The sequence below is a fragment of the Drosophila miranda genome, unplaced genomic scaffold (genome assembly GCF_003369915.1).
Source record: "Drosophila miranda strain MSH22 unplaced genomic scaffold, D.miranda_PacBio2.1 Contig_AX1_pilon, whole genome shotgun sequence".
Taxonomy (NCBI): Eukaryota; Metazoa; Arthropoda; class Insecta; order Diptera; family Drosophilidae; genus Drosophila; species Drosophila miranda.
The window spans coordinates 128,170-150,056 of NW_022881665.1; the positions used below are offsets into that span (position 1 = coordinate 128,170).

The 21,887-nt window shown below is 44.2% G+C and overlaps 3 protein-coding genes and 1 long non-coding RNA gene across 4 annotated transcripts; 3 read left to right on the top strand and 1 right to left on the bottom strand.

Moving 5' to 3' along the window:
• Positions 1-547: 547 nt before the first annotated feature.
• On the top strand, positions 548-3,435 carry LOC117195291 (serine/threonine-protein kinase polo-like). Its single transcript, XM_033399899.1, has 5 exons — positions 548-925; positions 1,286-1,510; positions 1,582-2,361; positions 2,423-2,851; positions 2,921-3,435. The coding sequence occupies exons 1-5, from the start codon at positions 827-829 to the stop codon at positions 3,113-3,115; spliced, it is 1,728 nt and encodes a 575-aa protein (XP_033255790.1). The 5' UTR covers positions 548-826; the 3' UTR covers positions 3,116-3,435.
• Positions 3,436-8,832: 5,397 nt separating this feature from the next.
• LOC117195290 (serine/threonine-protein kinase polo-like) lies at positions 8,833-11,538 on the top strand. The gene is made up of 6 exons (XM_033399898.1): positions 8,833-8,944; positions 9,062-9,241; positions 9,602-9,826; positions 9,898-10,677; positions 10,739-11,167; positions 11,237-11,538. Exons 2-6 carry the CDS (start codon positions 9,143-9,145, stop codon positions 11,429-11,431), a joined length of 1,728 nt encoding a protein of 575 aa, XP_033255789.1. The 5' UTR covers positions 8,833-8,944; positions 9,062-9,142; the 3' UTR covers positions 11,432-11,538.
• LOC117195293 lies at positions 11,462-16,121 on the bottom strand. The gene is made up of 2 exons (XR_004475023.1): positions 16,025-16,121; positions 11,462-11,533 (listed from the first exon to the last, which is right to left on the bottom strand). It is a non-coding gene; the product is annotated as an uncharacterized LOC117195293 (long non-coding RNA).
• On the top strand, positions 13,348-15,960 carry LOC117195289 (serine/threonine-protein kinase polo-like). Its single transcript, XM_033399897.1, has 6 exons — positions 13,348-13,436; positions 13,554-13,733; positions 14,093-14,317; positions 14,389-15,168; positions 15,230-15,658; positions 15,728-15,960. The coding sequence occupies exons 2-6, from the start codon at positions 13,635-13,637 to the stop codon at positions 15,920-15,922; spliced, it is 1,728 nt and encodes a 575-aa protein (XP_033255788.1). The 5' UTR covers positions 13,348-13,436; positions 13,554-13,634; the 3' UTR covers positions 15,923-15,960.
• Positions 16,122-21,887: the final 5,766 nt, after the last annotated feature.

Below are 21,887 nucleotides of genomic sequence, written 5' to 3' on the forward strand. Positions count from 1 at the left end.
TGCGGAGTGGGTATCCTACGGTGCGCAAGGGAGGGTCTGAAGACACGGCGACAGCCTCTGATAATTGCGATGGAAGATGAGTGACAGGCAGTTATGGTACTGTTTCTGATACTGATTTTATTGATAAAACTGATTCTTATTTATAGGTGATAAAAGGTACAAAAGTGCTGAGTCTGTAAAATATATGTTTTGTGTATTATGGATAATTTTAGTGTCTGGTGGGCAATTGCGATATTTTGATGGTCAGCAACTGCCCCGCTGTCTTTGCCATCTGCGGAGAGAGTGCATTGTCAGCAGAACTCACTGCAGTGGCCAGTGTGTTGTCGTGAGGTATTATATTACATGTTAAATAGAACACTGTGTCACGGTGCCACTGTGTTATGCCGACGGGTATTATAAACTATTACTTAAGCATATTTCTGCAACTGAATAGAGAAATAGAGTGCTCTGATTTCAGAAAAGTAGTTGCGTTGACTTATCAGTCTCACAAGTATATAAAAATTCATCTACTAAAATTTATTATAGCTCGATTTATGTACAGCGCACACCACTAATTTTCATTGGCATTTAAATCGAACGGTTTCGGCGCGTTCTCCGCTTTGTGGCTATTTTTCGTGAACTGTGAATTGTGAGTGGTGTCGGTGGGCATAGCCATAGTCTGCGAGTGATCATTTGTGTCTTGGCATTTGCATTAATCTTAAATTGTTTCTTTGGGAACGCATTTAACTGGACGTGGTGTGTACAGAGCGGATTTTGCATCAACGCGAAGGCGAGGAAGTTTTTTGTGTTTCGATTGAACGCCAAGGCAAAGGGACATCAGAGCAAAATGGCCGCAAAACCGGAGGATAAAAGCACAGATATACCGGATCGTCTTTTCGACTCCAATCAACGCATGACGTATAAGCGTATGCGCTTCTTTGGAAAGGTAAGACTTGCCCCAGAAGTGGATCATTGTGTTCTAGGGAATCCTCATGCACATTTTAACAACTCTGCGCAGCCTCACAGCGCTGGGCATACACATATGTATGCAAGGGCATGCAAACCAACACATACAAGCATGCGGCTTACATCTATTTTCGCCTCAGTTTCCTTTGGCACCCTTCCACTGTTTTATGTGTGAACGCGTGCGTGTGTGTGCCTGGTAGAGTTGTCAAAGAAGTGACGGCCCAGCCACATACATGCATGCAAACGTACATTCTTTTTTTTTTGGCGCGTCGCATTCAATTTACAATTATTTAGTAAAAAATTGTGGCTATAATGAGATGTTTTGCAATTGCTTGTGCAGGGCGGCTTTGCCAAGTGCTACGAAATCATCGATGTGGAGACCGACGATGTTTTTGCCGGCAAAATCGTATCAAAGAAGCTGATGATCAAGCACAACCAGAAGGAGAAGACCGCTCAGGAGATTACCATTCATCGTAGTCTCAATCATCCCAACATAGTGAAGTTCCATAGCTATTTCGAGGATGTCCAGAACATTTACATTGTCCTGGAGCTTTGCAAGAAGCGGGTAAGTACGCCGGAAATTCAGCATAGCATGCGTTCTTCCGAACTAATGGATCCCGCCTTTTTGCCACTCAGTCGATGATGGAGCTGCACAAGCGCTGGAAAAGCATCACGGAGTTCGAGTGCCGCTACTACATTTACCAGATCATCCAAGGCGTCAAGTATCTGCACGACAACCGCATTATCCATCGCGACTTGAAGCTAGGAAACCTGTTCTTGAACGATATGCTGCACGTGAAGATTGGCGACTTTGGCCTAGCCACTCGCATCGAATATGAGGGCGAACGCAAGAAGACTCTGTGCGGCACCCCAAACTACATTGCCCCGGAAATTCTCACCAAAAAGGGGCATTCGTTCGAAGTGGACATATGGTCCATTGGCTGCGTCATGTACACTCTGTTGGTAGGCCAACACCCGTTTGAGACCAAAACGCTGAAGGACACTTATTCAAAGATCAAGAAGTGCGAGTACAGAGTGCCAAGCTACTTGAGAAAACCTGCTGCTGATATGGTGATCTCCATGCTCCAGCCGAACCCTGAGAGCCGCCCAGCAATTGGCCAGTTGCTGAACTACGACTTCCTGAAGGGCTCGAAGGTGCCAACGTTCTTGCCAAGCTCTTGCCTAACTATGGCTCCGCGAATTGGCATCAACGACACCATTGAAGACTCCATTCATCGCAAGCCGCTGATGGAGATGAACGGCATTAGGGATGATACTCGTCTGGAGTCAACATTCCTCAATACCAACTTGCACGACGCCATCACTGCCTCGGCCCAGGTGTGCCGCCACAACGAAGACTACCGCAGCGACATTGAGAGCTTGCACCAGCAGCTCACCAATCTGATCAACAACAAGGTTTGTAATCATTGCAGTGATTGTATCTGTTAAATAATTATTAATCATCTCGTGCTTACAGCCGCGCATACTGCAAGGCAATCTCGAGGATGAGAATACCGATCCTGCAGCACAGCCGCTCTTCTGGATATCCAAATGGGTCGACTACAGTGAAAAATACGGCTTCGGTTATCAGCTCTGTGATGAGGGCATTGGCGTTATGTTCAACGACACAACCAAATTGATTCTGCTTCCGAACCAGATCAACGTCCACTTCATAGACAAGGACGGAAAGGAGAGCTACATGACTACGACCGATTACTGCAAGACACTTGATAAAAAGATGAAGCTGCTTTCCTACTTCAAGCGTTACATGATCGAGCATCTCGTGAAGGCTGGAGCCAATAATGTGAACATTGAGAGTGATCAGATATCGCGTATGCCCCATTTGCACTCCTGGTTCCGCACAACGTGTGCTGTGGTCATGCATCTTACCAACGGTTCCGTACAGGTAGCTACACAAATTTAGTAAATGCTCTCCCGACTTATAGAAATTAACCAAAACTATTCCTGATTTCAGCTTAATTTTTCGGATCACATGAAGCTCATTCTTTGTCCGCGTATGAGTGCCATTACATACATGGATCACGAGAAGAACTTCCGCACATATCGCTTCTCGACCATCGTGGAGAACGGTGTGTCCAAAGAATTATATCAAAAGATACGCTATGCCCAAGAAAAACTTAGAAAAATGCTGGAGAAGATGTTTGTTTAATTGTTGGATGATGTTCACCATCTCCACAACCTACCAGCGGACTATCATTCTAAGGCAAAATGTTAGTTTAAGCTAAATCACGAACGCCTTAGCCAACCCAACCTAACCATTCATCTGTTCCCACGCCAATTCTTTCCCACAATCGTAGTTTCTGTCCAAATTTGTATTTACTGTTTAACGTTTTTTTTTTTGTTTGGTTTTGCATTCCACTTTAGTTCCCTGTTTAACGTTTATATCTGTTCAAATATTTTCGTACACGAATATCGAAAGAAATTATTAATAAATAAAAATAAATGTATACTTTTAGAAATTACAAGTAATCCTCGATCGCCCACGCATCATTTCAACAATTCGAACATTTGTGTAGAAAAAACAACAAACAAAACATGGATGTTAACTATTAGAACCCTGCGGTTTGGGAGTAAACATTTCTTTTGTATTTTTACCTAAGCTAATAAAATTTGAACCACTGTAGTAATAAATACAATGCTTCTCAAATTATTCAAATTGGAAGATTTTACGTCTCAAATTGATTCTAGGAATGTCTTATGTATTATATTTCTGTTTTCTGAGTACCGTCGGCCAAATTTCTATTGTTTCGGCTGACGCACGAATTAGGAAACTTGAAACAATTTATCGCAGTTCAGGTGTAAGTATCGTGGTAATTTTTTTTTTGGAGGTATAGAGAAAGATCGGATATAAAAAAAAGACTTTAAATACAGTGTTTTTTCCCGCAGTATACGTCAGGTTGCCCATCTGTTGATGTTAATGTAGGTGACAATTTTGTTGTTCGCTGTGTGGGTGGCTCATCAATCTCCGTGGTGTCACTGATCACGTTGTGGGAACGTTTGATTGCCACATCTTCTGGAAAGAGCGGCGCTAGACGAGTGATAGGGCGCTTGTATACGCCAGATGCTGTCTTAACGTCAACCACTCGTACGTGGTTGTCCTGTCCAGGATATGTCTTAATGATGCGACCCATTGGCCACTTCATTACAGGAAGGTTGTCTTCCTTAACCAAAACTAATAATCCTTCAGGTACGTTTGGTGAAGCGGTCTTCCATTTATGCCGAGCTTGCAATTCTTGGAGGTATTCTGTAGACCATTGTTTCCAGAATGAATGCTTTAGGCGCGATACCAATTCCCAGCGCTTGACCAATGTTCTTCCTTGTTGATCAGTATTGACGTCAGGAGGCGTTGTCAATGGTTCACCAATCAAGAAGTGTCCTGGGGTGAGCGCTGTTGTATCAGTGGGATCATTTGACATTGGAGTGATGGGTCGAGAATTGAGAATTGCCTTAATTTCGATTATCACTGTGTTTAGTTCTTCAAATGTCAATGAGGCTGTGTTGGTGGTTGTTATCAACAGCTTTTTTGCTGATTTTACCGCCGCTTCCCAGAGGCCGCCAAACGATGGAGCCCTGGGAGGAATGAATTTAAAATCCACTTGTTTTTTGTTGCAATGATTCGTGATCAGAGCACTTGCCTTTGAGCTGAATATAGAGTCTTCTAATTCTTTAAGCTGGTTGTTTGCACCCACAAAGTTCGTTGCATTGTCGCAATGAATAGTTTGGCACTTCCCACGTCTGCTTAAGAATCGACGCAGGGCGGCCAAGAATGCATCTGTGGTCAGGTCGCTTACCAGCTCCAGGTGTACTGCCTTTGTGGAAAAGCAGCAGAACACGGCGATGTATGCCTTTTCCCTGGTCTTTTCCCTCGGATCTTATGGTGGATCGAGATTGGTCCACAGTAGTCGACGCCTGCATTAAGAAACGGGCGTGCTTGTGTGACTCGTTGTGCTGGGAGATTGCCCATGATCTGGTGCATCAGCTTTGGTCTAGCCTTGGTGCATCTAACACAGCTGTGGATGATGCTTCTAGCCATTGTCTTGTCATTGATAATCCAATATTGTTGTCTTGCGATTGCCCTTAATGCTTGAGCACCACAATGCATGTTCTCCTCATGTAGCTCCCGCAAGATCACTTAACTTTTCTCTCAAGATTGCTGGGTTCTATGTTGGGTGCCTTCGTCCAGTTGTCTCGAGATCCGTGCAGGAATAATGGTCCATATAACCACAGATTGTGATCTGCCAGTCTGCTCGCTGCGATTCCTCTCGACAGGACATCGGCTGCGTTGTTGGCCGATGACACGTGACGCCATTGTGACTGGTTTGTTAATGCCTGGATTTTGGCTATTCGATTTGCCACAAAGGTATGGTATGTTGATGACGATGCGTTTATCCAGGATAACACAACGGTGGAATCACTCCAACACCATCCTGAAACCGTGTTAATGTCCATGTGCAGATCCTGTCGTACTAGGTTTGTGAGCTCGGCACCGAGGACTGCAGCACAAAGTTCTAACCGTGGTAGCGATTGTTTGGCTGTCGGCGCCACACGTGATTTCGAAGAGAGCAGTCTTACTGACACTTGGTTGTTTTTGTATGTAGCGCGTACATATACAGCTGCGCCATATGCTCGTTCTGATGCATCTACAAACGTATGGAGTTCTTGGGTAACTGGAGTTTTACCATCGTAGATATGCCGGGGAACTTGCATTTTGTTCAATGTTTGTAGTCGTCCCGGTATTCCTTCCATTCGGTTTGGTGTTGTAATGGTAATTCGTCATCCCAATCCAGTTTGAGCTCCCAAAGTTGTTGCATGAAGATTTTTGCCTTTACTACCACCGGTGCAAAGAGTCCTAGTGGGTCAAAGATTTGGGCCAGTTCGGAACATACCACCCGTTTGGTGATGCGTGTAGCCTGGCTTTTCTGTGTTCGTCCACACAATGTATCCTTCTTCGGCATCCAGATGAGACCCAGAGTTTTCACGCTGTAGTGCTCTAGTGTCTCTCCTAGTTTTACATCGGTTACAGTATCCTCTTTGGGGATTCCTTGGAGAAGTTGCTCATTGTTGGAGCACCACTTGCGCAATTTGAATCCGGACGGTAGCAATATTTTATTTAGTTCTTGTCGAACATGAATTGCCTCTGGAATCGTGTTTGCTCCAGTTAGACAGTCGTCAACATAGAAATCGGTTTTTAATGTTGTTGATCCTACTGGTAGTCTGTCTTTGTATTGTATTGCCAAATGATCCAGACATTTCGTTGCTAGGAACGGAGCAGCTGTTGTCCCATATGTTACTGTTTTCAGGCGATAGTACCTGATCTCTTCGGATGGATTGTTTCTCCAGACTATCATCTGATAGAATTGATCCTCCGGGTTCATCCACACTTGCCGGTACATCTTTTCTATGTCCGCTGTGAATACGTACTTATGAATTCGAAATCGTAGCAGAATGGACATAAGTTAGCTCTGAACGGTGGGTCCAGCCTGCAGAATGTCGTTCAAAGATTTCCCGCTTGTTGATTTGCATGAGGCATCGAATACTACCCGAAGCTTTGTGGTGGTGCTTTCAGGTTTGAGTACACAATGATGTGGAATGAAGTAGTGCCTTTTTGGGAACTTTTGATGCTGGCACCATCTTCATATGTCCTAGTCCTTCATACTCTTCCATGAAGTCCACATAACTCTTCCAAGTTTCTGGTGAGCTTCGCCGCTCCAACGCTAGGAGTCTTGTTGTTGCGGTTTCCAACGACTCCCCCAGGGCTGAAGGGTGGCAATCAATATCGGATCCCATGTAGATATATTGATGCCCAATCCCTTTAGTGATGCAAGGGATTCTATGGTTGTTATATACAACTCTTTTAATGACTTGGGATCGTCATTAATTGTTTGGTGATTGAGGAAGCGGTTCAGTACCGTGTTCGAAACATCTCTGGGATTGTTGTATGCGTCAACTAGTATTTCCCAAGCGGCTTCATAATTTTCTTCCTTTAGATCGATATGTCGAATCAATCTTTCTGCCTCGCCGGTAACGGTGGTTTTAAAATACCACATCTTTTTCACCGTAGGCATGTTGGTCTCATGCACCATGCATGAGAACAGATCGAAGAACTGGGTCCACTTTAATAGATCCCCATCAAACTTTGGGATGCTGATGCGTGGAAGCTGCACGTTATCCGTGTTTGGTGTGGCTGATTTTGCCAATGCTCTTTGGACCTTACTTTCCAGTGTTAGGTAGGATTCCATGTCATATCCTCCTTCCACTGGGTCCTCGTATTCCTCATGAATTGTGAAGTGGACTTCCTGCGCTTGAGTCCATAGTGATTTTATCAAATCACTTGATGTGCGTCCTTCCGCCTCTGAAAGTTGTTTCAGATTGCGTTTAACGGACTCTACTATGGCCTTTTGTCGGCGACATAGTGAAATCAGTTTGCTGTAATCCTTCGAGGACTGCTGGATCAGATCGCTTTCTTTGGGACCTACTGAAGGTTTCTCATGCTTTTCTTTAGGGACGATTTGACGTTCCCCACGAGCACTAGACGTCTGTGATAGCTTATCCATGCATTCGGTAAAAATCGTAATGTATTGCTTACATGTTGTACGTAAGTCTTCACGGAATTTTACGTATTCATCCGTTTTGTCTGTATCGCGAAGTTTGGAGTCGTTTTTGTTAAAGCGATTGTTCATTTTCGAGTGCTGATATTTTGGCTTGAAAATAAGAGGCCGTTTGCTTTCGTTCTTGGGAATCTTTTTTAAAGTTCCGAATGCACCTCGATATTTCCTCACCAATCTCTTGCTGCACATCCATTGCCATTGTAGCGGCAGCTTCTGCCTCCATATGTGTATCCATTCTATCTGTTTGTACTTATTACTTCTGACCCGTTGGGAGTGTTTTATTTGCTTTGCAGCTGGATACGCTCCGAATCGCAACCGTTGTCGGTCAGAAAGGTAATAGTACAGGTGATGTGTTGGATGGAGGGATTTGTGCTGTTTCCAATCTATGGAACGCACGGAACAACAAAAATTGATTACCTTGGTGGTAATCGAATTCTATAGCTGTTTTTCTGTTGGCTGATAACCTGAATATGTCAGATTTGCCAAAGTGATACTTATTGGTAGGAGATGCTACCGTAAGTGTATGGCCTGATGCCAAATTTTTATTGAAGATGTCCTGTTGACTGCTTCAATCTGATGTCCAGATCGAATCCTTTCACTGTAGCTTGTCTGACAGTTTGAAAGGATGACCAAGGTCGGGGTCACCAAATGTTAATATGTGTGTGTGTGTAGGAAGCTGGGTTGCATACGGTACATAAACCGTCTACAGTTTGGTCGTGGCAACTAGAACTTGAACCAGTTGGACTGCGGAGTGGGTATCCTACGGTGCGCAAGGGAGGGTCTGAAGACACGGCGACAGCCTCTGATGATTGCGATGGAAGATGAGTGACAGGCATTTATGGTACTGTTTCTGATACTGATTTTATTGATAAAACTGATTCTTATTTATAGGTGATAAAAGGTACAAAAGTGCTGAGTCTGTAAAATATATGTTTTGTGTATTATGGATAATTTTAGTGTCTGGTGGGCAATTGCGATATTTTGATGGTCAGCAACTGCCCCGCTGTCTTTGCCATCTGCGGAGAGAGTGCATTGTCAGCAGAACTCACTGCAGTGGCCAGTGTGTTGTCGTGAGGTATTATATTACATGTTAAATAGAACACTGTGTCACGGTGCCACTGTGTTATGCCGACGGGTATTATAAACTATTACTTAAGCATATTTCTGCAACTGAACAAAATAGAGTGCTCTGATTTCAGAAAAGTAGTTGCGTTGACTTATCAGTCTCACAAGTATATAAAAATTCATCTACTAAAATTTATTATAGCTCGATTTATGTACAGCGCACATCACTAATTTTCATTGGCATTTAAATCGAACGGTTTCGGCGCGTTCTCCGCTTTGTGGCTATTTTTCGTGAACTGTGAATTGTGAGTGGTGTCGGTGGGCATAGGCATAGTCTGCGAGTGATCATTTGTGTCTTGGCATTTGCATTAATCTTAAATTGTTTCTTTGGGAACGCATTTAACTGGACGTGGTGTGTACAGAGCGGATTTTGCATCAACGCGAAGGCGAGGAAGTTTTTTGTGTTTCGAGTGAACGCCAAGGCAAAGGGACATCAGAGCAAAATGGCCGCAAAACCGGAGGATAAAAGCACAGATATACCGGATCGTCTCTTCGACTCCAATCAACGCAGGACGTATAAGCGTATGCGCTTCTTTGGAAAGGTAAAACTTTCCCCAGAAGTGGATCATTGTGTTCTAGGGAATCCTCATGCACATTTTAACAACTCTGCGCAGCCTCACAGCGCTGGGCATACACATATGTATGTAAGGGCATGCAAACCAACACATACAAGCATGCGGCTTACATCTATTTTCGCCTCAGTTTCCTTTGGCACCCTTCCACTGTTTTATGTGTGAACGCGTGCGTGTGTGTGCCTGGTAGAGTTGTCAAAGAAGTGACGGCCCAGCCACATACATGCATGCAAACGTACATTCATTTTTTTTTGGCGCGTCGCATTCAATTTACAATTATTTAGTAAAAAATTGTGGCTATAATGAGATGCTTTGCAATTGCTTGTGTAGGGCGGCTTTGCCAAGTGCTACGAAATCATCGATGTGAAGACCGACGATGTTTTTGCCGGCAAAATCGTATCAAAGAAGCTGATGATCAAGCACAACCAGAAGGAGAAGACCGCTCAGGAGATTACCATTCATCGTAGTCTCAATCATCCCAACATAGTGAAGTTCCATAGCTATTTCGAGGATGTCCAGAACATTTACATTGTCCTGGAGCTTTGCAAGAAGCGGGTAAGTACGCCGGAAATTCAGCATAGCATGCGTTCTTCCGAACTAATGGATCCCGCCTTTTTGCCACTCAGTCGATGATGGAGCTGCACAAGCGCCGGAAAAGCATCACGGAGTTCGAGTGCCGCTACTACATTTACCAGATCATCCAAGGCGTCAAGTATCTGCACGACAACCGCATTATCCATCGCGACTTGAAGCTAGGAAACCTGTTCTTGAACGATATGCTGCACGTGAAGATTGGCGACTTTGGCCTAGCCACTCGCATCGAATATGAGGGCGAACGCAAGAAGACTCTGTGCGGCACCCCAAACTACATTGCCCCGGAAATTCTCACCAAAAAGGGGCATTCGTTCGAAGTGGACATATGGTCCATTGGCTGCGTCATGTACACTCTGTTGGTAGGCCAACACCCGTTTGAGACCAAAACGCTGAAGGACACTTATTCAAAGATCAAGAAGTGCGAGTACAGAGTGCCAAGCTACTTGAGAAAACCTGCTGCTGATATGGTGATCTCCATGCTCCAGCCGAACCCTGAGAGCCGCCCAGCAATTGGCCAGTTGCTGAACTACGACTTCCTGAAGGGCTCGAAGGTGCCAACGTTCTTGCCAAGCTCTTGCCTAACTATGGCTCCGCGAATTGGCATCAACGACACCATTGAAGACTCCATTCATCGCAAGCCGCTGATGGAGATGAACGGCATTAGGGATGATACTCGTCTGGAGTCAACATTCCTCAATACCAACTTGCACGACGCCATCACTGCCTCGGCCCAGGTGTGCCGCCACAACGAAGACTACCGCAGCGACATTGAGAGCTTGCACCAGCAGCTCACCAATCTGATCAACAACAAGGTTTGTAATCATTGCAGTGATTGTATCTGTTAAATAATTATTAATCATCTCGTGCTTACAGCCGCGCATACTGCAAGGCAATCTCGAGGATGAGAATACCGATCCTGCAGCACAGCCGCTCTTCTGGATATCCAAATGGGTCGACTACAGTGAAAAATACGGCTTCGGTTATCAGCTCTGTGATGAGGGCATTGGCGTTATGTTCAACGACACAACCAAATTGATTCTGCTTCCGAACCAGATCAACGTCCACTTCATAGACAAGGACGGAAAGGAGAGCTACATGACTACGACCGATTACTGCAAGACGCTTGATAAAAAGATGAAGCTGCTTTCCTACTTAAAGCGTTACATGATCGAGCATCTCGTGAAGGCTGGAGCCAATAATGTGAACATTGAGAGTGATCAGATATCGCGTATGCCCCATTTGCACTCCTGGTTCCGCACAACGTGTGCTGTGGTCATGCATCTTACCAACGGTTCCGTACAGGTAGCTACACAAATTTAGTAAATGCTCTCTCGACTTATAGAAATTAACCAAAACTATTCCTGATTTCAGCTTAATTTTTCGGATCACATGAAGCTCATTCTTTGTCCGCGTATGAGTGCCATTACATACATGGATCACGAGAAGAACTTCCGCACATATCGCTTCTCGACCATCATGGAGAACGGTGTGTCCAAAGAATTATATCAAAAGATACGCTATGCCCAAGAAAAACTTAGAAAAATGCTGGAGAAGATGTTTGTTTAATTGTTGGATGATGTTCACCATCTCCACAACCTACCAGCGGACTATCATTCTAAGGCAAAATGTTAGTTTAAGCTAAATCACGAACGCCTTAGCCAACCCAACCTAACCCTCGGGGTCGACTTAAAATATCACCAATTCCCCATTCATCTGTTCCCACGCCAATTCTTTCCCACAATCGTAGTTTCTGTCCAAATTTGTATTTATTGTTTAACGTTTTTTTTTTTTGTTTGGTTTTGCATTCCACTTTAGTTCCCTGTTTAACGTTTATATCTGTTCAAATATTTTCGTACACGAATATCGAAAGAAATTATTAATAAATAAAAATAAATGTATACTTTTAGAAATTACAAGTAATCCTCGATCGCCCACGCATCATTTCAACAATTCGAACATTTGTGTAGAAAAAACAGCAAACAAAACATGGATGTTAACTATTAGAACCCTGCGGTTTGGGAGTAAACATTTCTTTTGTATTTTTGCCTAAGCTAATAAAATTTGAACCACTGTAGTAATAAATACAATGCTTCTCAAATTATTCAAATTGGAAGATTTTACGTCTCAAATTGATTCTAGGAATGTCTTATGTATTATATTTCTGTTTTCTGAGTACCGTCGGCCAAATTTCTATTGTTTCGGCTGACGCACGAATTAGGAAACTTGAAACAATTTATCGCAGTTCAGGTGTAAGTATCGTGGTAATTTTTTTTTTGGAGGTATAGAGAAAGATCGGATATAAAAAAAAGACTTTAAATACAGTGTTTTTTCCCGCAGTATACGTCAGGTTGCCCATCTGTTGATGTTAATGTAGGTGACAATTTTGTTGTTTGCTGTGTGGGTGGCTCATCAATCTCCGTGGTGTCACTGATCACGTTGTGGGAACGTTTGATTGCCACATCTTCTGGAAAGAGCGGCGCTAGACGAGTGATAGGGCGCTTGTATACGCCAGATGCTGTCTTAACGTCAACCACTCGTACGTGGTTGTCCTGTCCAGGATATGTCTTAATGATGCGACCCATTGGCCACTTCATTACAGGAAGGTTGTCTTCCTTAACCAAAACTAATAATCCTTCAGGTACGTTTGGTGAAGCGGTCTTCCATTTATGCCGAGCTTGCAATTCTTGGAGGTATTCTGTAGACCATTGTTTCCAGAATGAATGCTTTAGGCGCGATACCAATTCCCAGCGCTTGACCAATGTTCTTCCTTGTTGATCAGTATTGACGTCAGGAGGCGTTGTCAATGGTTCACCAATCAAGAAGTGTCCTGGGGTGAGCGCTGTTGTATCAGTGGGTTGCTGGGTTGCATACGGTACATAAACCGTCTACAGTTTGGTCGTCGCAACTAGAACTTGAACCAGTTGGACTGCGGAGTGGGTATCCTACGGTGCGCAAGGGAGGGTCTGAAGACACGGCGACAGCCTCTGATGATTGCGATGGAAGATGAGTGACAGGCAGTTATGGTACTGTTTCTGATACTGATTTTATTGTTAAAACTGATTCTTATTTATAGGTGATAAAAGGTACAAAAGTGCTGAGTCTGTAAAATATATGTTTTGTGTATTATGGATAATTTTAGTGTCTGGTGGGCAATTGCGATATTTTGATGGTCAGCAACTGCCCCGCTGTCTTTGCCATCTGCGGAGAGAGTGCATTGTCAGCAGAACTCACTGCAGTGGCCAGTGTGTTGTCGTGAGGTATTATATTACATGTTAAATAGAACACTGTGTCACGGTGCCACTGTGTCACGGTGCCACTGTGTTATGCCGACGGGTATTATAAACTATTACTTAAGCATATTTCTGCAACTGAATAGAGAAATAGAGTGCTCTGATTTCAGAAAAGTAGTTGCGTTGACTTATCAGTCTCACAAGTATATAAAAATTCATCTACTAAAATTTATTATAGCTCGATTTATGTACAGCGCACACCACTAATTTTCATTGGCATTTAAATCGAACGGTTTCGGCGCGTTCTCCGCTTTGTGGCTATTTTTCGTGAACTGTGAATTGTGAGTGGTGTCGGTGGGCATAGCCATAGTCTGCGAGTGATCATTTGTGTCTTGGCATTTGCATTAATCTTAAATTGTTTCTTTGGGAACGCATTTAACTGGACGTGGTGTGTACAGAGCGGATTTTGCATCAACGCGAAGGCGAGGAAGTTTTTTGTGTTTCGAGTGAACGCCAAGGCAAAGGGACATCAGAGCAAAATGGCCGCAAAACCGGAGGATAAAAGCACAGATATACCGGATCGTCTTTTCGACTCCAATCAACGCAGGACGTATAAGCGTATGCGCTTCTTTGGAAAGGTAAAACTTTCCCCAGAAGTGGATCATTGTGTTCTAGGGAATCCTCATGCACATTTTAACAACTCTGCGCAGCCTCACAGCGCTGGGCATACACATATGTATGTAAGGGCATGCAAACCAACACATACATGCATGCGGCTTACATCTATTTTCGCCTCAGTTTCCTTTGGCACCCTTCCACTGTTTTATGTGTGAACGCGTGCGTGTGTGTGCCTGGTAGAGTTGTCAAAGAAGTGACGGCCCAGCCACATACATGCATGCAAACGTACATTCTTTTTTTATGGCGCGTCGCATTCAATTTACAATTATTTAGTAAAAAATTGTGGCTATAATGAGATGTTTTGCAATTGCTTGTGCAGGGCGGCTTTGCCAAGTGCTACGAAATCATCGATGTGGAGACCGACGATGTTTTTGCCGGCAAAATCGTATCAAAGAAGCTGATGATCAAGCACAACCAGAAGGAGAAGACCGCTCAGGAGATTACCATTCATCGTAGTCTCAATCATCCCAACATAGTGAAGTTCCATAGCTATTTCGAGGATGTCCAGAACATTTACATTGTCCTGGAGCTTTGCAAGAAGCGGGTAAGTACGCCGGAAATTCAGCATAGCATGCATTCTTCCGAACTAATGGATCCCGCCTTTTTGCCACTCAGTCGATGATGGAGCTGCACAAGCGCCGGAAAAGCATCACGGAGTTCGAGTGCCGCTACTACATTTACCAGATCATCCAAGGCGTCAAGTATCTGCACGACAACCGCATTATCCATCGCGACTTGAAGCTAGGAAACCTGTTCTTGAACGATATGCTGCACGTGAAGATTGGCGACTTTGGCCTAGCCACTCGCATCGAATATGAGGGCGAACGCAAGAAGACTCTGTGCGGCACCCCAAACTACATTGCCCCAGAAATTCTCACCAAAAAGGGGCATTCGTTCGAAGTGGACATATGGTCCATTGGCTGCGTCATGTACACTCTGTTGGTAGGCCAACCCCCGTTTGAGACCAAAACGCTGAAGGACACTTATTCAAAGATCAAGAAGTGCGAGTACAGAGTGCCAAGCTACTTGAGAAAACCTGCTGCTGATATGGTGATCTCCATGCTCCAGCCGAACCCTGAGAGCCGCCCAGCAATTGGCCAGTTGCTGAACTACGACTTCCTGAAGGGCTCGAAGGTGCCAACGTTCTTGCCAAGCTCTTGCCTAACTATGGCTCCGCGAATTGGCATCAACGACACCATTGAAGACTCCATTCATCGCAAGCCGCTGATGGAGATGAACGGCATTAGGGATGATACTCGTCTGGAGTCAACATTCCTCAATACCAACTTGCACGACGCCATCACTGCCTCGGCCCAGGTGTGCCGCCACAACGAAGACTACCGCAGCGACATTGAGAGCTTGCACCAGCAGCTCACCAATCTGATCAACAACAAGGTTTGTAATCATTGCAGTGATTGTATCTGTTAAATAATTATTAATCATCTCGTGCTTACAGCCGCGCATACTGCAAGGCAATCTCGAGGATGAGAATACCGATCCTGCAGCACAGCCGCTCTTCTGGATATCCAAATGGGTCGACTACAGTGAAAAATACGGCTTCGGTTATCAGCTCTGTGATGAGGGCATTGGCGTTATGTTCAACGACACAACCAAATTGATTCTGCTTCCGAACCAGATCAACGTCCACTTCATAGACAAGGACGGAAAGGAGAGCTACATGACTACGACCGATTACTGCAAGACACTTGATAAAAAGATGAAGCTGCTTTCCTACTTCAAGCGTTACATGATCGAGCATCTCGTGAAGGCTGGAGCCAATAATGTGAACATTGAGAGTGATCAGATATCGCGTATGCCCCATTTGCACTCCTGGTTCCGCACAACGTGTGCTGTGGTCATGCATCTTACCAACGGTTCCGTACAGGTAGCTACACAAATTTAGTAAACGCTCTCCCGACTTATAGAAATTAACCAAAACTATTCCTGATTTCAGCTTAATTTTTCGGATCACATGAAGCTCATTCTTTGTCCGCGTATGAGTGCCATTACATACATGGATCACGAGAAGAACTTCCGCACATATCGCTTCTCGACCATCGTGGAGAACGGTGTGTCCAAAGAATTATATCAAAAGATACGCTATGCCCAAGAAAAACTTAGAAAAATGCTGGAGAAGATGTTTGTTTAATTGTTGGATGATGTTCACCATCTCCACAACCTACCAGCGGACTATCATTCTAAGGCAAAATGTTAGTTTAAGCTAAATAACGAACGCCTTAGCCAACCCAACCTAACCATTCATCTGTTCCCACGCCAATTCTTTCCCACAATCGTAGTTTCTGTCCAAATTTGTATTTACTGTTTAACGTTTTTTTTTTGTTTGGTTTTGCATTCCATTTTAGTTCCCTGTTTAACGTTTATATCTGTTCAAATATTTTCGTACACGAATATCGAAAGAAATTATTAATAAATAAAAATAAATGTATACTTTTAGAAATTACAAGTAATCCTCGATCGCCCACGCATCATTTCAACAATTCGAACATTTGTGTAGAAAAAACGAGGGGGAACGTTGTGAGTTGCTGCGGACACCGCAACTCTACGGTTATACCCGATACTAAGTCAGTATGGCTCTCCTCCGGCAGACGCCGCTAATATTGAACGACACGACAAAGAGTGCGTGCGAGAGAGACAGAAAATCAGTCTGAGCGTGATGTCGGGCGCTGCGTAGCCAGTGCAAATTGATTTGTTCCTTTTGGGTATAAAAATGATCCGATCTGATCCAGATTCAGCAATCTGATAGATATGGTCATTATCTATGATTCTGCGTTTTTAGTTTTCTCGAATGTGCAATATTGTGGATGCAACAGATTTTCGTCCTTTGTGTGGGCGGAAGGGGGTAAGGCGAAATTTTGAGATACACGTTTTATAGTAAGATCTAACAGGAGTGCGGATAACAAATTTGGTTACTCTAGCCTTAATAGTCTCTGAGATTTTTGAATATCCCCAGATTTTCGTCCTTTGCGGGGGCGGAAGGGGGTGTGGCGAAATTTTGAAACAAACTCGGCTCGGTCCGATATATTAGGAGTGTGGATACCAAATTTGGTTGCTCTAGCTTTTATAGTCTCTGAGATCTAGGCGCTAATGTTTTACTCTAAGCAAAGCCGCCTATGCTACGTGTGTGTTAGAGAGAGACAGGGCGAGAAAAAATGAATTTGTTTTCTTGATGCTGGCTATAATAATAATACGATCCAATTCAGATTCTGCAGTCTTAAAGATATGGTCATTCTCTACAATTCTACGTTTTTGGTTTTTTCATATCTTTAAAATTGTGGATGCCACAGATTTTCATCCTTTGTGGGGGCGGAAGTGGGTGGGGCGAAGTTTTGAAATATTTTTGTAGCAGTGACATATCACAGAAGTCTGGATCCAAAACATCGTTGCTCTAGCTCTTATAGTCTTTGAGCACTAGGCGCTGAAGGGGACGGACAGACGGACGGACGGACAGACGGACAGACGGACAGACAGACAGACAGACAGGGCTCAATCGACTCGGCTATTGATGCTGATCCAGAATATATATACTTTATGGGGTCGGAAACGATTCCTTCTGGACGTTACACACATCCACTTTTACCACAAATCTAATATACCCCAATACTCATTTTGAGTATCGGGTATAACAACAAACAAAACATGGATGTTAACTATAAGAACCCTGCGGTTTGGGAGTAAACATTTCTTTTGTATTTTTACCTAAGCTAATAAAATTTGAACCACTGTAGTAATAAATACAATGCTTCTCAAATTATTCAAATTGGAAGATTTTACGTAAAATCCACTTGTTTTTTGTTGCAATGATTCGTGATCAGAGCACTTGCCTTTGAGCTGAATATAGAGTCTTCTTATTCTTTAAGCTGGTTGTTTGCACCCACAAAGTTCGTTGCATTGTCGCAATGAATAGTTTGGCACTTCCCACGTCTGCTTAAGAATCGACGCAGGGCGGCCAAGAATGCATCTGTGGTCAGGTCGCTTACCAGCTCCAGGTGTACTGCCTTTGTGGAAAAGCAGCAGAACACGGCGATGTATGCCTTATCTGGTCTTTTCCCTCGGATCTTATGGTGGATCGAGATTGGTCCACAGTAGTCGACGCCTGCATGTGTGACTCGTTGCGCTGGGAGATTGCCCATGATCTGGTGCATCAGCTTTGGTCTAGCCTTGGTGCATCTAACACAGCTGTGGATGATGCTTCTAGCCATTGTCTTGTCATTGATAATCCAATATTGTTGTCTTGCGATTGCCCTTAATGCTGGAGCACCACAATACATGTTCTTCTCATGTAGCTCCCGCAAGATCATTTTGACGATTGGGTCATTGTAAGGCAGCAAAACTGGGTGTTTTGCGTTGTATGGAAGTAGAGCTTCTTCAAGTCTACCACCAACTCGGATGAGCTCATCGTCTCCTAGGAAGGGAGATAACGATATGATCGAGCTCTTTCTATCCACAGTCTTATAGCTTTGGAACTGTTTTAACTCTGCTGTAAACTCGACTTGTTGTATGGTTCGCAGGATTATAGTGCGGGCGTGAGTCAGTTCTTCTGCGCAGAGCGTCGTGGTGTTCGCTCTGTTGGTTTTGTAGCAGAAGCGTAACATATATGCCACAATGCGTTGCAGTTTGTGAAACGAGTTGCTATGTCTGCAAGTATATAATTCGTCCCCAAGTGCGCTAGGTGTGATTGGCAAGCTTACATGTTTAGCTTTTCTCTCAAGATTACTGGGTTCTATGTTGGGTGCCTTCGTCCAGTTGTCTCGAGATCCGTGCAGGAATAATGGTCCATATAACCACAGATTGTGATCTGCCAGTCTGCCTGCTGCGATTCCTCTCGACAGGACATCGGCTGCGTTGTTGGCCGATGACACGTGACGCCATTGTGACTGGTTTGTTAATGCCTGGATTTTGGCTATTCGATTTGCCACAAAGGTATGGTATGTTGATGACGATGCGTTTATCCAGGATAACACAACGGTGGAATCACTCCAACACCATCCTGAAACCGTGTTAATGTCCATGTGCAGATCCTGTCGGACTCGGTTTGTGAGCTCGGCACCGAGGACTGCAGCACAAAGTTCTAACCGTGGTAGCGATTGTTTGGCTGTCGGCGCCACACGTGATTTCGAACAGAGCAGTCTGACACTTGGTTGTTTTTGTATGTAGCGCGTACATATACAGCTGCGCCATATGCTCGTTCTGATGCATCTACAAACGTATGGAGTTCTTGGGTAACTGGAGTTTTACCATCGTAGATATGCCGGGGAACTTGCATTTTGTTCAATGTTTGTAAGTCGTCCCGGTATTCTTTCCATTCGGTTTGGTGTTGTATTGGTAATTCGTCATCCCAATCCAGTTTGAGCTCCCAAAGTTGTTGCATGAAGATTTTTGCCTTTACTACCACCGGTGCAAAGAGTCCTAGTGGGTCAAAGATTTGGGCCAGTTCGGAACATACCACCCGGTTGGTGATGCGTGTAGCCTGGCTTTTCTGTGTTCGTCCACACAATGTATCCTTCTTCGGCATCCAGATGAGACCCAGAGTTTTCACGCTGTAGTGCTCTAGTGTCTCTCCTAGTTTTACATCGGTTACAGTATCCTCTTTGGGGATTCCTTGGAGAAGTTGCTCATTGTTGGAGCACCACTTGCGCAATTTGAATCCGGACGGTAGCAATATCTTATTTAGTTCTTGTCGAACATGAATTGCCTCTGGAATCGTGTTTGCTCCAGTTAGACAGTCGTCAACATAGAAATCGGTTTTTAATGTTGTTGATCCTACTGGTAGTCTGTCTTTGTATTGTATTGCCAAATGATCCAGACATTTCGTTGCTAGGAACGGAGCAGCTGTTGTCCCATATGTTACTGTTTTCAGGCGATAGTACCTGATCTCTTCGGATGGATTGTTTCTCCAGACTATCATCTGATGGAATTGATCCTCCGGGTTCATCCACACTTGCCGGTACATCTTTTCTATGTCCGCTGTGAATACGTACTTATGAATTCGAAATCGTAGCAGAATGGACATAAGTTCGCTCTGAACGGTGGGTCCAGCCTGCAGAATGTCGTTCAAAGATTTCCCGCTTGTTGATTTGCATGAGGCATCGAATACTACCCGAAGCTTTGTGGTGGTGCTTTCAGGTTTGAGTACACAATGATGTGGAATGAAGTAGTGCCTTTTGGGAACTTTTGATGCTGGCACCATCTTCATATGTCCTAGTCCTTCATACTCTTCCATGTAGTCCACATAACTCTTCCAAGTTTCTGGTGAGCTTCGCCGCTCCAACGCTAGGAATCTTTTTGTTGCGATTTCCAACGACTCCCCAGGGCTGAAGGGTGTTCGGAAAATGGGAGCTTTACAATAAAACGGCCGTCTGAAGCTGTCTGAAGATTTTCTATAAAATGAGCTTCGCACCGTGCTTCCACTGGAGTGCGTGGTTTGTCTTCCGTCTCTAGATTGTCCAGAGTCCAGAATCTTTCCATGAGCTCGTTTACTCCCGTTGCACAAATGGGTGAGGAATTGTGGGCAGATTTGACTTTTCCTGCCACAATCCATCCCAGTTTCGTGTTTTGTAGCAACGGGCCTCCTGTCCTTAGCTGCTGTTGATCTGGTAGCAGCAGCGAGTAGTAATGCTCGGCTCCGATTAGCATGTCGATTTTGCCTGGCTTATGGAAGTTTGGATCTGCCAGTGAGATCTTGCTTGGTACGTTTAAGCTCTCTGAATCGAGTGCCTGAGCTGGTTGATCAGCTATTATCTGTGGTAATACGAAAGCTTAAATTCTTTGCGTAAAACCATTGTGAAGGGATTTCATGAGCACATTTACTCGTGCTCTGCTGGTCTTTGATTGACCTCCAATTCCTTCGATCCGTAATGTTGTGTCTTTTAGTTTGAGTGACAACATTGATGCCATTCGTTCAGAGATGAAGTTTATCTGTGATCCTGAATCTAGCAGTGCTCTGAAATTAGCAACCTGCCCGTTGTTGGCTTCTACTGCCACCTTTGCTGTGGCCAGAAGATTGTAACTATTGTTACTTGCTGCACCAACCGTCAGGCCTCTTGATTCTGTAGCTGCGCCTGATGATGTTTCCAAATGTAGCATCGTGTTGTGCTTCTTGTCACACTTGAAGCAGTTTCGACCAGGGCATGCGTTTGTTTTGTGATTTGTTCTAAAACAATTAACGCACATTTTTTGTTTTTGTACCCAATTTAGTCGTTCTGATGGAGATTTGGAGCGAAATTCTTCGCATCCGTAGAGCCAATGGCTTGCTTTCTTGCAGAATGTGCATAAGGGTGCTCGCGCTCTCCCTGTGTTTGCTGATGCACATGTCGTGCCTTTTGGCTCTCTCCTTGCTGCTGGTGGCTTCTTACTGGTTCCTAGAACCCGAATTCTTTGCTCCAAGAACTGAAGCATCGTATCCAGCGCCTGGATGTCCTTTGAGCTTCCCAATGATTGCTCATACAAGGCCTTACTTGTTACATCCAGTTTGTTTCTGATAATGGCAATCAATATCGGATCCCATGTAGATATATTGATGCCCAATCCCTTTCTATGGTTGTTATATACAACTCTTTTAATGACTTGGGATCGTCATTAATTGTTTGGTGATTGAGGAAGCGGTTCAGTACCGTGTTCGAAACATCTCTGGGATTGTTGTATGCGTCAACTAGTATTTCCCAAGCGGCTTCATAATTTTCTTCCTTTAGATCGATATGTCGAATCAATCTTTCTGCCTCGCCGGTAACGGTGGTTTTAAGATACCACATCTTTTTCAAAGTAGGCACCGAAGAACTGGGTCCACTTTAATAGATCCCCATCAAACTTTGGGATGCTGATGCGTGGAAGCTGCACGTTATCCGTGTTTGGTGTGGCTGATTTTGCCAATGCTCTTTGGACCTTACTTTCCAGTGTTAGGTAGGATTCCATGTCATATCCTCCTTCCACTGGGTCCTCGTATTCCTCATGAATTGTGAAGTGGACTTCCTGCGCTTGAGTCCATAGTGATTTTATCAAATCACTTGATGTGCGTCCTTCCGCCTCTGAAAGTTGTTTCAGATTGCGTTTAACGGACTCTACTATGGCCTTTTGTCGGCGACATAGTGAAAGCAGTT